The 14,930-nt window shown below is 43.9% G+C and overlaps 1 protein-coding gene across 5 annotated transcripts; it reads left to right on the top strand.

Annotated features, from left to right (window-relative positions):
* The first annotated feature begins 3,877 nt into the window (after nucleotides 1-3,877).
* LOC309376191 (galectin-5-like) lies at nucleotides 3,878-14,590 on the top strand. 5 transcript variants are annotated; one of them, XM_081922447.1, is made up of 6 exons: nucleotides 3,882-3,993; nucleotides 5,516-5,610; nucleotides 8,275-8,512; nucleotides 11,772-11,891; nucleotides 12,286-12,336; nucleotides 13,635-14,590. In XM_081922447.1, the coding sequence occupies exons 1-6, from the start codon at nucleotides 3,991-3,993 to the stop codon at nucleotides 13,671-13,673; spliced, it is 546 nt and encodes a 181-aa protein (XP_081778573.1). In that variant the 5' UTR covers nucleotides 3,882-3,990; the 3' UTR covers nucleotides 13,674-14,590. The 5 variants fall into 5 exon arrangements, 4 of the variants coding, with proteins under 4 accessions (XP_081778575.1, XP_081778574.1, XP_081778573.1 ...); XM_081922446.1 differs by having other exon boundaries at nucleotides 3,883-3,993; nucleotides 13,632-14,590; XM_081922449.1 differs by lacking the exon at nucleotides 5,516-5,610 and having other exon boundaries at nucleotides 3,878-3,993; nucleotides 13,632-14,590.
* Nucleotides 14,591-14,930: the final 340 nt, after the last annotated feature.

The raw sequence follows: 14,930 nt of genomic DNA, 5'->3' as shown, positions 1-14,930 counted from the left end.
CCTTATGCTTGAGTCCTGACTCCTGTGTGTCGGTTTTGTGGGAATGTTCAGGGAGGCAGGAGAGGATATATTGTTTAATGATATCCTTCCTAACTTGCGTTAGCAAGTTCTATGGCTTAGCAGAGTTTAAACATTCCCCTTTAAAGCTTGTTGCAGGCTCGTCTGAGCCTCTCAATATAAGATTCCTGGTAAGATCCCTTCTTGCCCTCTTAAAAAGAATAGACACAGCAATCTTATTAAAGTCAATATAAAACTAGTTTACTCACAATCATTCAGTTCACAGTTGGATCCCTGAAGGCAGACTTAGGTTACAAAAGTATATGTACATGTGGAACTATCCCATAAGGGAGATAGTTCCAAGTGACTGATGACAGGCAGGCACTTCTGCTAACAAAATGGAGGAGAGGAGCTAAAGAAGATGGTGTACTCCTCTTCCCCAGATTAGGCCTCACACACACAGGCCTCTAGTCATATGCAGAGAAAGTTTGTCCCAGCTCAGGAGGAAACAGGAAGTCAGACTTATTAAATAGTGGGTGGACATAGCAAATGACACAGAGATTTCTCCAAGTAGTTCTTTATTTGTAAGCTGGAACTGAACTGAACATCAAACAACTCAGCCAGCCTGCTTTTTATAGGCAGCTGGCTGTCAACATTGTAACAACAACAACCCAGGGTTTCCCGCCTAAATTAACTGATGTGGACCTGAGTGAAAACGATCTACACGATACCCCTGGTGGCCGGGGTGAGAACTTCAATACATAACACCCCTTCCCACTGAGATAAGGCATTAGTTACAATCATAGTAGTTCCATTACATACAGCAATACCCTTTTTGGTTTCAGTAAGGCACATAAGCATATCGATTCCGGTTTTACAAGTTCGCAGGCATAACTGTTTCGCTATCAACTATATTGCCTGTAAGACTCACCATCACATATTAGTTAACCCTATTCACCATACTGCTTTACATGTGCAGTTGTCCAGTGAACATAGTCTTTTAAATAAGCTGGACGCTTGGAAACCCTGCTGGACCGCCAAGGGCCAGTATCAGAGTCCAGGTGGCCGCCCGATTCTGGCTGCGACTGTAATGTGATCAAATGTGGCGTTGAGCCCGAGTTCCCTGGCTGCACTGCTGTCGAAGGAACCGCCACGAGCGGACTCGGCGGACGGTCAGGCATGGCGGTGGTCCGAGTCTCTGGAGAGCCAGGCAGACCACCGAAACGACTTGGCTCGGCTCCATGTCCGCAGTTTTGAGGAAGATGTAGGTGGAGCCTCACCTTCCATTAACAACTGCTCCGGAGCTGGGGCCACAGTAGGGTAGTGTCCAAATCCCCAACCCTGTGCCTTAGCTGGTCTATGTGCCGGCGCCACAAGCATCTGTTCTCTTTTTTAAAAAGAAATCATTTTTATTGATTTTCCAATAAAAAACATCCAATTAAATATCTGATCATAATACTTCAATTAAAAACTAAAAAACTAAAATAAAAAAGATCAAATTATAGTCCAAATTGTATTTACAGTGGTGCCTCGCAAGACGAAAAGAATCCGTTCTGCGAGTCTCTTCGTCTAGCGGTTTTTTCGTCTTGCGAAGCAAGCCCATTGACGGATTAGCAGATTAGCGCTATTAGCACTATTAGCGGCTTTAGCGGCTTTTAGCGGCTTATCGGCTTAGCGGATAAGCGGCTTAGTGGCTTAGAAAAGGGGGGGGGAGGAAAAAAACCCCTGCAGGAACTCGCAAGACATTTTCGTCTTGCGAAGCAAGCCCATAGGAAATTCGTTTTGCGAAGCAACTCAAAAACGGAAAACTTTTTCGTCTAGCGAGTTTTCCGTCTTGTGAGGCATTCGTCTTGCGGGGCACCACTGTATTAATTCCTTGGGGCTCTCCACGGTCTGGATCTCTAGAGCATATCTCCGCATCTTAGTCCTGCTTCTCCTTGTTGTTTCCATATTTTCTCATCTCGATATTAATGCTTGGTAATTTTTTGTCCCTGGGTCCAGGATTCTCATTCATGTCAAACACCATATAATTTCATCCGCCGAATACAGCTTTGTTAATATAAAATTTTTCCAACTGCCTTTTTATCAGCTCAGCTTCGTCTGATTCCGTTCCAATTCCGAGATGTTGTCCAAATCTGTTATCTTTGATGGCACAGCAACTCATTAATTGTTCAACAAGCGTCCGTTCTCGAGTGTCACCTGGTACTAACGGGTCCCTGTGACCCCCCACTACTGTGGCCGACACCCAAGGAATGTCCCCCACAAAGTTCTGGGCAAAAACCTGGAATAAAAGACCGTGGTGTGTTAATATATAACAAAACTCCTGGCTGGCACAGAGCATCCACTAGCATGTCCATTCTAGGAATGTTGTACTTGATTGCTATGTGCTTCACATCCCTCAGGTTTCTCCCAAGAACCTGGTTGGCCAATGGGAATGCTGGACTATCTAGTCCAATGCTGGACTAGATAGCCTGATTCAGCAGGCTTACCTTATGTCCTTGTATGCTGTGTGAAGGTAAAATTCACATTTGCTGCTCTGTGCACCATGCGCTCACCCCCCAGAAAATTGCCCAGAAGGGACTCTCACCCCCGGACTGAAAATGTTTCCCTGCACCTGGGCTAATTCCTCCTTTTGGTGGTCAATTGATCATTGCTTGACAATTTGTATTCACAATCCCAATGTTTAAGATGCAGGTTGCAGATGGTCCGTCACTTTCTCCTTCCCTTGCCTCCTCCCCTCAAGGGTTCAAGACTAGAGGAGAGGAGGTGCAGCGGTCCATAGTCCTCCTTGTCCTCCTGCGCTGGCTTTTGGCCCCTTCATTAGGGATTGTGGAGAAATTTGATTCAGTTTGCATTTAAAGACGATCACACCTCATTCACACTTCCCAAAACAATATGAGAACCGAAACGCAGCCCTCCTTTGGAACCTACTTCTCTGAATTTTGCAATGTAGCAAAATAATATGCACAAGAATACTGGTGTAAAGCGGAAATAAAAACACACATATGAAAATAATATACAGAAAGGCGCTGTATCAGAGAAATCAATTTGCAAAAATATGTGTAGAGTCCTCCTTGGATTCTGAATGCCTTGCAAATCAAACGTTTTGGCTCACGAACGCTGCAAACCCGGAAGTGAGTGTTCCGGTTTGGAAAAGTTCTTTGGAACCCAAATGTCCAACTCGGCTTCCGATTTAGTGCAGGAAGCTCCTGCAGCCAATTGGAAGCCGCATCTTGGTTGTTGAACGTTTTCGGAAGTCAAGCGGATTCCGTTCAATAACCAAGGTACAACTGTATTAGGCACGACTGCATACGAATGTGTTATAAGGTATATTACAAGAAATTTGCACCAAAATGCTGATTAGTTTTCATAGGGCTTCACAGGAAAGAAACAGCAACTGATGTGGAAATGTGGAGAGCTATACTTAAGATTAGAGGGACGCAGGTGGCGCTGTGGGTTAAACCACTGAGCCTAGGACTTGCCAGTCAGAAGGTCAGCGGTTTGAATCCCCGCAGCAGGGTGAGCTCCTGTCTGCTCCTGCCAACCTAGCAGTTCGAAAGCACGTCAAAGTGCAAGTAGATAAATAGGTACCGCTCTGGCGGGAAGGTAAACGGCGTTTCTGTGTGCTGCTCTGGTTCGCCAGAAGCGGCTTAGTCATGCTGTACGCCGGCTCCCTCGGCCAGTAAAGCAAGATGAGTGCTGCATCCCCAGAGTCGGACACGACTGGACCTAATGGTCAGGGGTTCCCTTTACCTTTACTTATACTTAAGATTGGGAAAAATGAGAAATTGAGAGAAACCAAAATGGACAGACTGGCCCATCCCTCCCTTCCACAAGGATGTTCTCCCTGTGGCCGGAACTTTGCTCAAAAGGAGCTGCCGGAATTGTGTCCCACCCCTTTCCTGAGGAAGGCTGATGTTTGCTAGATGAGGCTTTGCTTTCACTTTCACTCCAGGAGAACGTGAGAAGAAAAGCTGACGAACCAGCTCCAAGATGGTGAGTGGGGTGCAGAGAAAGGGCATGTCAGAGGGGGGCCCACCCCTTCTTCATGGGGGAGTGGGGTGGTGCTTCTGGTTCAGCCTTAACATGTGCTGTTGATCCCCAGCACTGAGCTGTTGCTTTATCATCATCAGGAAAAGCGACAGCATCTTTCTTGAAGTGTGATGCAGTTCACTCCTAAGGAAAGGATCGGCTCTTAACGGCCTCGTTTTAACTGGCACAGCCCCTATTTAATGCCCCTTTCCTTAGCAGAGCACTGCCCCTGTTTTGCTTTGTGGGAAAATCATGTCGTTGGCTTCTCAAAAGTTTTGTGAATCTGCATAAGAGTTTCTTCCTCTCCATCCCATGTTCCGTGACATCACCTACACGGTTGAAAGTTTGGCTACTCTGAAGTAAGTCCCATTGTTAAATGGGGCTTGCAGGGCATGGGAAAGCAGCCTAAAGATGTTTGGGGAAAGTAGAAGAGCCTTTGCTCTCAGGAAGTAAGGTGAGCAGAAGGCAGATTGAGATCTCCCAGGAGTTATTGTGTCAAATCAGCAAGTTTTTATGACTCCAGTTTTCTAACAGAATCTTTTCTAACTGAAAAACTTACCTGACCCCAAGTTAAAGGTAATGGGACCCCTGACCATTAGGTCCAGAGCAGTACCTATTTATCTACTTTGACGTGCTTTCAAACTGCTAGGTTGGCAGGAGCAGGGACTGAGCAACGGGAGCTCACCCCGTCACGGGGATTCGAACCCCCAACCTTCTGATTGACAAGTCCTAAGCTCTGTGGTTTAACCCACAGCGCCACCCGCATCCCCTGACCCCAAGTTAGGTTGCTGAAAAAGGACACAGGGGTTTGGGGGTGGAGAACTAGGAGTGGGGTTTGGGCAAAAATACTTTTGATCTTGGTCCTGGTACTGATCATAAATTCCTTAGCCGAGAATGTGCTCTGAGGTTTCCCGTTCCTTAATTTTTAGTACTGAGTCTTCTATGTTTTATGTGTTTAATATGTCTGGATTACCTGTGTTTTATAGATACCCCCTCTCTTTTATGGTTTCTATTGTCTAAATTAAGCCAATAAAGGATGGATGGATGGATGGATGAATATTAGTATATAAATGCAGTTTATACTAGCACAGAAGATGGGGGTAGACTCTCAAAACCTGAGCTGCAGTTCTGTGCAGTGTTCTCATCTCTTAAAACAAATTATCGTTTTAAACAACGGATACATAAAACTCTACCTTTAAAATACATTCGACACGCCTTCCCCCCCTCAAATAATTCTGGGCATTCTGGCATTATCCCCCAAAGAGTTATGATTCTCAGCAACCCCTAACAAAGTACAATGAGGTGAGGAGAGAATGTGCTTCAAATGTGCTTTAAAACTATAGCATGTATGCAGCCGATATAAACAGTTTCCATTAAAATGTGAGTTTTCTTCATGACGGTTGGGATGATTTTGAGGCTGAGTTTGAGGCTATTGGATCGAGAATGTGATGAGCTTATTTTTTGCACTTTCCTCCCCACTCCACAGAGTTTTCCCGTTGCTGCTGCTTGGACCAATATTGAAGGCCTCAGTGAGGGAAAGAGGTTTTTAATCCAAGGCTTTGTCCAACCGTACACGAAAAGGTTTGTAAAGTCTGCTGGTCACGTTCGATTCCCTTTGTTTTTTGGGAGCTGTTCTGCCCCATCCATCTCTTCCACTCAGAACCGGCCCTTCTTCCTCTGTGACAAAATCATGGATGTGGGGTGATGCATGCAGTCTGTCAGGGTAGTGAAGCTGCTGTGTTCTGCTGTTGAATCTTCTTGAGTTCATTTAGGAATAATTTACAAAAATAGTACTCCATAAAGAAATGCTGATTTAAAATAAAATTTAAAAAAGTTTGAAAAGCGTTGTTGCTGATTTGAATGTGTTACTGTGGGGCTTATTTTGCCGCTTGATTTCGTTGCCATTCGTTGTTGCAATAGACCACCACAAAAAAGACACAACAAACAAATAAAAGTATCATAGAACTGTAGAGTTGGAAGGGACCACGAGAGTCATCTAGTCTACCCCCTGCAATATTTGTTCAGTGTGAGGATCGAATCCACAACCCTGAGATTAAGAGTCTCATGGTCTACTGGCTGAGCTAAATAATCATTTTGAGGTATTCAGCACACACACACACCCTGAAAACTAATAACACCCCCTTGCACTGTCATTTTGCCTTTCTTGGTGCAGAAAGTACAGTGGTACCTCGGGTTAAGTATTTAATTCGTTCTGGAGGTCCGTTCTTAACCTGAAACTGTTCTTAACCTGAAGCACCACTTTAGCTAAAGGGGCCTCCCGCTGCTGCCGTGCCACCGGAGCACGATTTCTGTTCTCGCCCTGAAGCAAAGTTCTTAACCTGAAGCACTATTTCTGGGTTAGCGGCATCTGTAACCTGAAGCGTATGTAACCCGAGGTACCACTTTATTAATCTGATGTGTAGAGATATTTCCTATTTTAATTAATTCAAGAGGATTTTGAAAGCTTCTCTCTGTGAAAGAAACAAGCAAGAAGGTTCATGATGTTTGATTATTAACTTCAGAGAAGCTAGTACAGCTAGTTTAAACTGGTTCTCTTATCTCTTTCTGTGAAGGTCATGCTGACTATAAAAGTAGGGCCAGAAGGAGCCTGGGCTTCACTTTCTCTTTCTATCTCTGTATACTGTATAGTGTTAAGGTTTAGACTTATCATAAGGTATCATACGTTTAAGTTAAGTCTGGTGCAACTGGTGCAATTGGATTTGTGACCATTATGCTCATCTGCCTTCAGTAGCAGTAAAGCTCTGCTGGATGGTTCCAGTTACAGATAGGTAGCCGTGTTGGTCTGCCATAGTCAAAACAAAAAAAATTCCTTCCAGTAGCACCTTAAAGACCAACTAAGTTAGTTCTTGGTATGAGCTTTCGTGTGCATGCACACTTCTTGTGCATGCACACGAAAGCTCATACCAAGAACTAACTTAGTTGGTCTTTAAGGTGCTACTGGAAGGAATTTTTTTTGTTTTGACTCTGCTGGATGAAATACTAATAGCCTCTGGTCTATTTTTAGGGAATCCTGCAACATGTTTAAATTTTTACTCTGCTAACTATATGTTATGTACTAAGCCTGGAGTATATTTCACTGTACATTGGGGTTCTGCTCTGGATCAATATCAAATAGAATTCTATGACATGCATATCACACACTGTAACTCTTCAATAAGCTATAAAGTGTTAATTATTACAACAGAACAGAAGCACACAAACCAAGTTTCTTGGAACCTGGCTTGCATTTTCTCAGTGGCCAGAGCAAATCTTGAGACTTGGATGTTAATGAATATGTCTTCCCCTGGAAATATATATATATATATATTGCTGGTTTTGCGTTGTTAGAGCTGAGAGCCAGTGAGCATCTTATCACAGAGGTGTATTGACTGCAGGGGCACATGCACTGGAAGTCCTGATTCAAGCTGTTCCCTCAGCTCTCTGTTTTGTCAAGCAAAGAACCGGGAATTGGGGATAAGGATCTGGGAACGAACTTCAGCCTGTTATTCGTTGGAGGGTTAATTCAGAGAACTGGCAAAACAACATCAAAAAAGAAAAAAAAGATTGAAAACATACATTACATACTTATCATATAATACCCCCCCACACACCTGCAGCTTTCTTCCGCCACAATTTGACTTCTTTGAATCTCTATTTCTGCCTTTATCTTTGCATTCTCCAAATGTATCATTCTTTGTATTTCTTTTATCTCTTATCTTCTCCAATTCATAGATACACTTTACATTTTTATTCTAGGCATATTAGCATATCTTTCTCAGAACAAGATTTTAACATATAATCTTCCAAACATTGCCATTCCTTTTTAAATTTTTGATTTGACTGATATCTTACGATTGAGGTTAGCCTTGCCAGTTCTAAATATTCATTTAATTTGCAAATCCACTCCTCTTTTGAGGGCAAGATTTGAGATTTCCATTTAGAAGCAATCACTACCCTGGTTGCCATAGTTGCATATAGAAAAAATCTCTCTTTTTTTTACTTGTGGTATAGCTTTCCCTATCCAGCCTAGGAGATATACCTCTGGCTTTCTAACAATTGGGATTTTCAACATTTTCTTTAATTCCTCATGTATTACTCCCCAAAATTTCTTAATCTCCTTACAACCCCACCACATGTGTATTGTTGTTCCTGTTTCTTTGTCCACTTGGCCCTTTCAGTTAATTTCCCTCTGCGATCGGCCACTCTCTCCTTCCTCACAGTGCTTCTACCCTTCTCACATTTCAGATTTGCAGTGAATTTCCTGTGTGCCAATGGCGACATCGCCTTCCACTTCAATCCACGATTCGATAAGCAAAACCCGATGGTTGTGTGCAACACGCAGATGAAAAGTAAAAAACGGCTCTGGGAGTCCTGGAAGAGCGACGAAGTCTTCTGGGGGCAAGAGGAAATTGCCCCCAACACACCTTTCAAGCAGAACAATTCTTTTGAGATGACCATCAATGTTGAGAGTGGCTGCTATCAGGTGCGGTGGGACTGGGGTGGTGAGGCAGGTTACTCCATTTGATAGCAAGCAACCTGGAGTGGCGTGGGTGGTGCTGTGGTCTAAACCACAGAGCCTAGGACTTGCTACATATTGCAGAAGTGTTTCGCATCAGTAAGGACTTTTGCACCACACTTTCCAAGTGCAGGTCCAGGATTTAAATCTCTTTGTCAGAACATTCTATTTCTCTCTCTCTCTCTTGGGTGTGTCCAGTTCTTTCCCTGGGAAAATCTGAGTTTTGCTGCTGAATCAGAGCAAATAGCAGATTGGGGGGGGGGGGCGTTTTCTCCGATTCAACACTAAAACATGGGTTCGCCCAGCGAAAGCACATGGACCAAAAAAGAGAACTGCTTGGAAAGTATGTCACAAAGGGAATTCTGGAGGAGCCCCCAGTCTGCACCAATTATGCCTGATTCACTGAAATATCACACATCACAGTATCAATATGGGTTTTTACATGTGCTAGCTATACAAGTAACAGATCCTTTAAATCCAGTCAAACGTTACCATCATATTGCCATAGTATTAATAGACTGGCTCCTGAATACAAAAGAACCAATCATGGCTCAGATCGCAACTCCCCCTGTTTTTCATATTTAGCTAATACCTGAGGGACTGTGGGTTAAACCACAGAGCCTAGGACTTGCCAATCAGAAGGTTGGCGGTTCAAATCCCTGCAACAGGGTGAGCTCCCGTTGCTCGGTCCCTGCTCCTGCCCACCTAGCAGTTTGAAAGCACGTCAAAGTGCAAGTAGATAAATAGGTACCGCTCCAGCGGGAAGGTAAACGGCGTTTGCCAGAAGCTGTAGGCTGGGTGCCTTGGCCAATAAAGCGAGATGAGCGCCGCAACCCCAGAGTCGGCCACGACTGGACCTAACGGTCAGGGGTCCCTTTACCTTTTTAACCTGGAGTGTCAGCTGGAAAAGGAGAGGCTGAGGAGGAGAGGAAGACTCTCCTATATTCCTGGAACCAGAAATGTTTTAGGATTTAACCAATCCCCAGATGCAGCAGTTGCTGAGACTGGCTGAGTCGCTAAGCAAACAAAGCAGGGATATGCGCCATTAGCAGAGACTCTGTACCAGGCAGCAGAGGGATGGGGTCCCTTCTCCATCTCTGTGTCAGTTAGCAGAGTTGCACTTAGGATCTCAGCTTGCCTGAGGTGAGCTAGGGGAAAAAGGTGTCAGTTTGTAAGAGGCGGCAGGCTGGAGAAAGGGCACCATGTGGGCTGGCAGCTTGAACGCAGAATTGTGGCCATGAGAGAAGTAGGACTCATCGTAGGCTCAGGTTGAATATATGTGTAAATAAACCATCTATTATAAAGACACCACAGTCTTCGCTGTGTCTCGTTCCCAAAGGAAACACAAACCCTGCCGGGACCCCTGGAGTCTCACACTGGTGTGGAGATTGGGGTGGCATGCAACAATGCTGGGTCAATAACCGGGGAGAAATACAGGGGTTTGCTTTTTTAAACTATTATTTGTTTAAGCCATAAAATTTATATGCTGCTTGATTTGGGGGCGGGGGTGAAGCCTCAAAGCAGTTTATTTAAGGATCTAGAACTAACCAGCCAATCAGAATTCAAGTTACCTCAGCATGGATTGTGTCAGGGCTTGTCCACACGTGACTTGGCTCCACACTTTCTAGGCAAAGGTCCAGGTGGCTGTTGTTGTTTATCCACCACCACCACCACCCAGGAGAAACCAGTGTTTTACCATTAATCGGAGCAAAATGCAACCCACAGAAAACCCTATTGCTGTTTGCTCTGATTCAGCGGTAAAGAGTGGTTTACGCCAGAGGAAAGCAGCAGGAGGAGGAGAAATGTGGGATAAGCCCTTAGTGTGAATGTGTAGGCTGGCAGTGAAGTGAGAGTGTGTCCCTGTGGGTAAAATACTGTCTTATTCAGCACTGTGGGAGTGAAGCTACTGGCTTAAAAGGAAATATTAGGCATAGCTGTCAACTTTTCCCTTTTCTTGCGAGGAATCCTATTCGGAATATGGGAATTTCCCTTAAAAAGGGGGGAAACGTTGACAGCTATGATAATAGGGTTAGTGAGCTTGCCTCACCACAACTCGGCTTCCCTACCTAGCCAAAATCTTGTTTCTGACTCACCCACACACTTTTCTCAGGCTTGGGCTAAAACAAATGACATCAGTTATTCTTAATTAAATTTCTCAGTTGCTTTATCTTGCTCAGGGCAACCCAAAGCATCTTACAACCAGTCTAACTTCTGAGCTATAAGCAGCGAAATATTCAGAATTGTTTTCTTGATACGGTATTCAAATCTGTGTGAGGTATTATGCAAACAAAGGCAGGGGCTGAGGGGGTAGAACGTTGGGGAAGTGACAGTTGCGTTGCTTTTTTAAAAAAGTAAGTGTAAAGCTGTAGAAAAGAAAGAAAACGCTCCATCTAGTGGTGGAAGCAAAGAGCATAGAGAAAACAAAACTTGGTAGAAATAAAGCTAAAACAGAGCAAGGATCTGCTCCTTTGTTTTAGGGTGGAAGATTTACACATAGAACAACAGAGCTTTCCAAACTGTGTGTCACAGCACATCAGTGCGTCTGCCGCAGTGTGTAGGTGTATCGTGCGAATGCTCCCTGCGCTCCTCCCGGGGCTGAAAAGGGGTTAGTTTAACCTCCGGTTTGTTAGTAAAGCTGAATTACTGTGTCACGGAATGATTCATGTCTAAAAAGTGTGTCACCAACATGAAAAGTTGGTAGAAGCTTAGCCCCCCCCCCCGAGGCTGTAAACCTCTGTAGCATGGGTAGGCAAACTAAGACCCAGGGGCTGGATCCGGCCCAATCACCTCAATCTGGCCCGCGGATGGCCAGGGAATCAGTGTGTTTTTACATGAGTAGAATGTATGCTTTTATTTAAAATGCATCTCTGGGTTATTTGTGGGGCATAGGAATTTGTTCATCCCCCCCCAAAAAAAATATGGTCTGGCCCCCAACAAGGTCTGAGGAACAGTGGACCGGCCCCCCTGATGAAAAAGTTTGCTGACCCCTACGTGTACTGTAAGCTGCGCTGATTATCTAAACGGCAGAAAGGAAGGGCAAAAACATGTTAAATTAAGTAGAAAACATTTACATTACTCTGGAATAAGCTTCGGTGAAATAGCTGACAGTCAGATATATCCCATGAGAACTTACATTGTATTGTGCCTGGTAGTCTTTTAAACACCTGAAGCCTTCTTGTTGTACCTGCCAGCTGTTAATTGAATGCTTGTTTCATTTTTCCTGTAGGTGTATATCAATGGAAATCACTTTTTGGAGTACAAGCACCGTCTTCCCCTCAAAGAAATCCAGACCGTGGAGGTCAAAGGTGATGTCTCAGTGAACCGCTTTGAATTTTCTGAGATTAAAGTGAGTTGGTTTTTCTCGTCTTTTGTCCTTAGCTTAAACTTGCCAGTGTGGTTTATGGGGCATCTAACCTGGGAAATGGCCATTTGTCAAAGAGATGAGGCTCCCCAAAAATAATTTGAGGAGGCCCTCACCTTTTTACCTGCAAAATTCCGGATGGGATATTAATGATTTCTGGGTGAATGCCTGATTTCTGCTTTTAAGTGATTCAACACAGAGTTAGAAAAGATGGATGAGACTGCATAGCAGTTTCAGGTCTCTGAGGATGAAAAGTTGAAACAAGAAAACAGTTATGATGCAAGTGGCTGGATTTCTAAAGCTTAGTCCCCACTATCTGAAGCCATGCACTTTTCAACATCTGCTCTCATCCCCTGGTATCTATATTTTTGTGTTCCAGGCTCCACCCCCTTACAGCCCTCCTAATTCTGGTGACACCACATATAACAAAGTAAGTCAGTCCCCTGTGTTTAATTGTACTTCTCTCCCAATAATGGATGGAACTGGTAAAGATTTTTCAGTAAGCTCAATTCTGCACATGAGTTTGTAATTTTTTAAAAAAGTCCTCATGAAGATTCATTAGCAGTTTAATTGAATTTATTGTGATATGCATATGTGTGTACAATTCTGTACTTCCCCTAATAGAATGCACATTCTTGTGTTCTTGTTTTTAAAAATATACTATATGCATCTTTGTACACATTATTTGGCTTTGAAAATGCACTGCAATATTTGGAAAAGTGATGTTCAAAGGATGTCTGTGTTTTGGTTTGCGTACTGTTTAGGAAACTGTGAATTAGGGAGGTTCACTTCAAACTGAATCAGATTTCTCCCCCATGCCAGCCAATAAGTGTATCCTAACTGAGATTGCACCTCTGCCTTCCGTCTTAACACAGCCTGTAGATCTTTGGGCTTTACCATGATGTCCAAAGGCATGTTGTTGTTGTTTAGTCGTTTAGTTGTGTCCGACTCTTTGTGACCCCCTGGACCAGAGCACGCCAGGCACTCCTGTCTTCCACTGCCTCCCGCAGTTTGGTCAAACTCATGCTGGTAGCTTCGAGAACACTGTCCAACCATCTCGTCCTCTGTCGTCCCCTTCTCCTTGTGCCCTCCATCTTTCCCAACATCAGGGTCTTTTCCAGGAAGTCTTCTCTTCTCATGAGGTGGCCAAAGTATTGGAGCCTCAGTTTCAGGATCTGTCCTTAGTGAGCACTCAGGGCTGATTTCCTTCAGAATGGATAGGTTTGATCTTCTTGCAGTCCATGGGACTCTCAAGAGTCTCCTCCAGCACCATAATTCAAAAGCATCAATTCTTCGGCGATCAGCCTTCTTTATGGTCCAGCTCTCACTTCCATACATCACTACTGGGAAAACCATAGCTTTAAGTATATGGAACTTTGTTGGCAAGGTGATGTCTCTGTTTTTTAAGATGCTGTCTAGGTTTGTCATTGCCAAAGGCATATTTTCTACTAAAAGGTCACTGCCTCTGCTGACTAACAAAAGTTTAGGATTTTTGGGTTTGTTCAGAGCAATTATCCTTCAAAAAACTTTGCTTTTACTCAAGTTTTAATGCTATATGTATTGAGCACTGCAACAGCAATAAGCAGTCACCTCAGCCTCCTTATGGTTGGGCAAGCTTTGACCCTGTTTCCTTTATGGCAGTCTTCCATACGCTCACCTAGGTTGGTGATAACCTGGCATTGACTTCATTCTGTGCTTTTCTTTTCTTTTGTCTCTGCCACTCAGCAGGAAGAGAAGTGTGCCCCAGAAGCAAAGTCAACCAAATAGTGAAGACCCAAGATGAGCCTGCGTGATCCTTTGGAAAACGGAAGTCCTGGCTGGTTGGGTAAAGGGATGGGTGCTCTTTTCCTGACCTCACTGAGAATAGAATTCAGCTGTTATGTGTGGAATGAAGCAAAATTAAGTAGTGTCATAAAAACCAGTAGTTAGCAAAATATTTGCATGTTTTCTAGATACTGTACTTTGTTATTGTTGGCTGTTGTGAGGGCAATGGGAGATTGCAAAACGGCAAAGCTTGGGGAATAAACATTGTAAACTCAAGGCCCTTCAACAGTCACCACCAAAGCTTTGTTACCAGCAGATCCTGCTAGCCCTCCTCAATACATTTCCTGGAAATCCTTTGTTAGGCAAATGTCTGCAAACAAATCCACAATTTCCATTGATGTCTTTGGGAATCGGTTATCTCTGTCCCCTCCTGCCATGGTTTGTTCCTAAAATGGCTGCAGCCAACCAGCTAAAGGGAAGCAAAGCAAAAAACAGATTTGTCCAATCTCTCTCCCCACTCCCTTTCCCCACCGTTTCTGTCCGAAAATGGCTGCCACTGACCAGCCAAGCACAACAAGTGAGGAAGTGGGCAAACTCTGGCTCTTTGGATATCTGAATCTGTGGAGTGTATAGCAAGGTTTGGGCATGATTATTTATTTTTGGATAAGTGAACTGGCAGATAGTGAGCAGGTGGACAGCAGGACCTGCATGTACTTTATGCTGCTTGTGTTAATGGTGGCTTTTAGGTTGCTTTTTTGTGCTGACTGGTAATTCCATTTTAATATTCTTCTGCTTTAATTTGTCATGTTTAATTGTCATGTTTAATTTGTTAACCACCCGCAAAGGTGGTATAGAACTGAAACAAACAAGTTTGGAAATTTGAAATATATAAATAAAAGTGCTATGTAAATAACAGAAAAGCGAAAGGTGCGATCCTTTAGGAATTATTGCATTACTTTTATGTGATTTCTCTAAAATGCACGTTACATTAGGGGCAATCCTCCTTATGCCCAGGCACAACCAGGAGCACACTTTAAGACTGCCACTTGTGCATTGGCAGCTGTAAGGGTTTCAAGCGGTTGCTCGAGAGCAAGCAGGCAATTACCTGCCTACTCAGTAGTAAAGCCTTGCTTTAGCTGCAAAAATAAACTTTATCTGTCCAGAGCGCCACTCTATCGTGGCTGGCTCATTCACTGGCAGTATCCGTGAGTGGGCGGTTCTTAAATTTTCCCCAGCAAAGCAATTTCTTGACGCCCAGTC

The sequence above is a fragment of the Podarcis melisellensis genome, assembly GCF_964234715.1.
Source record: "Podarcis melisellensis genome assembly, chromosome: 8".
In the NCBI taxonomy this organism is placed as follows: domain Eukaryota; kingdom Metazoa; phylum Chordata; class Lepidosauria; order Squamata; family Lacertidae; genus Podarcis; species Podarcis melisellensis.
Note: the sequence above shows the minus strand (reverse complement) of the source record. Positions and strands in the feature narration are given on the sequence as shown.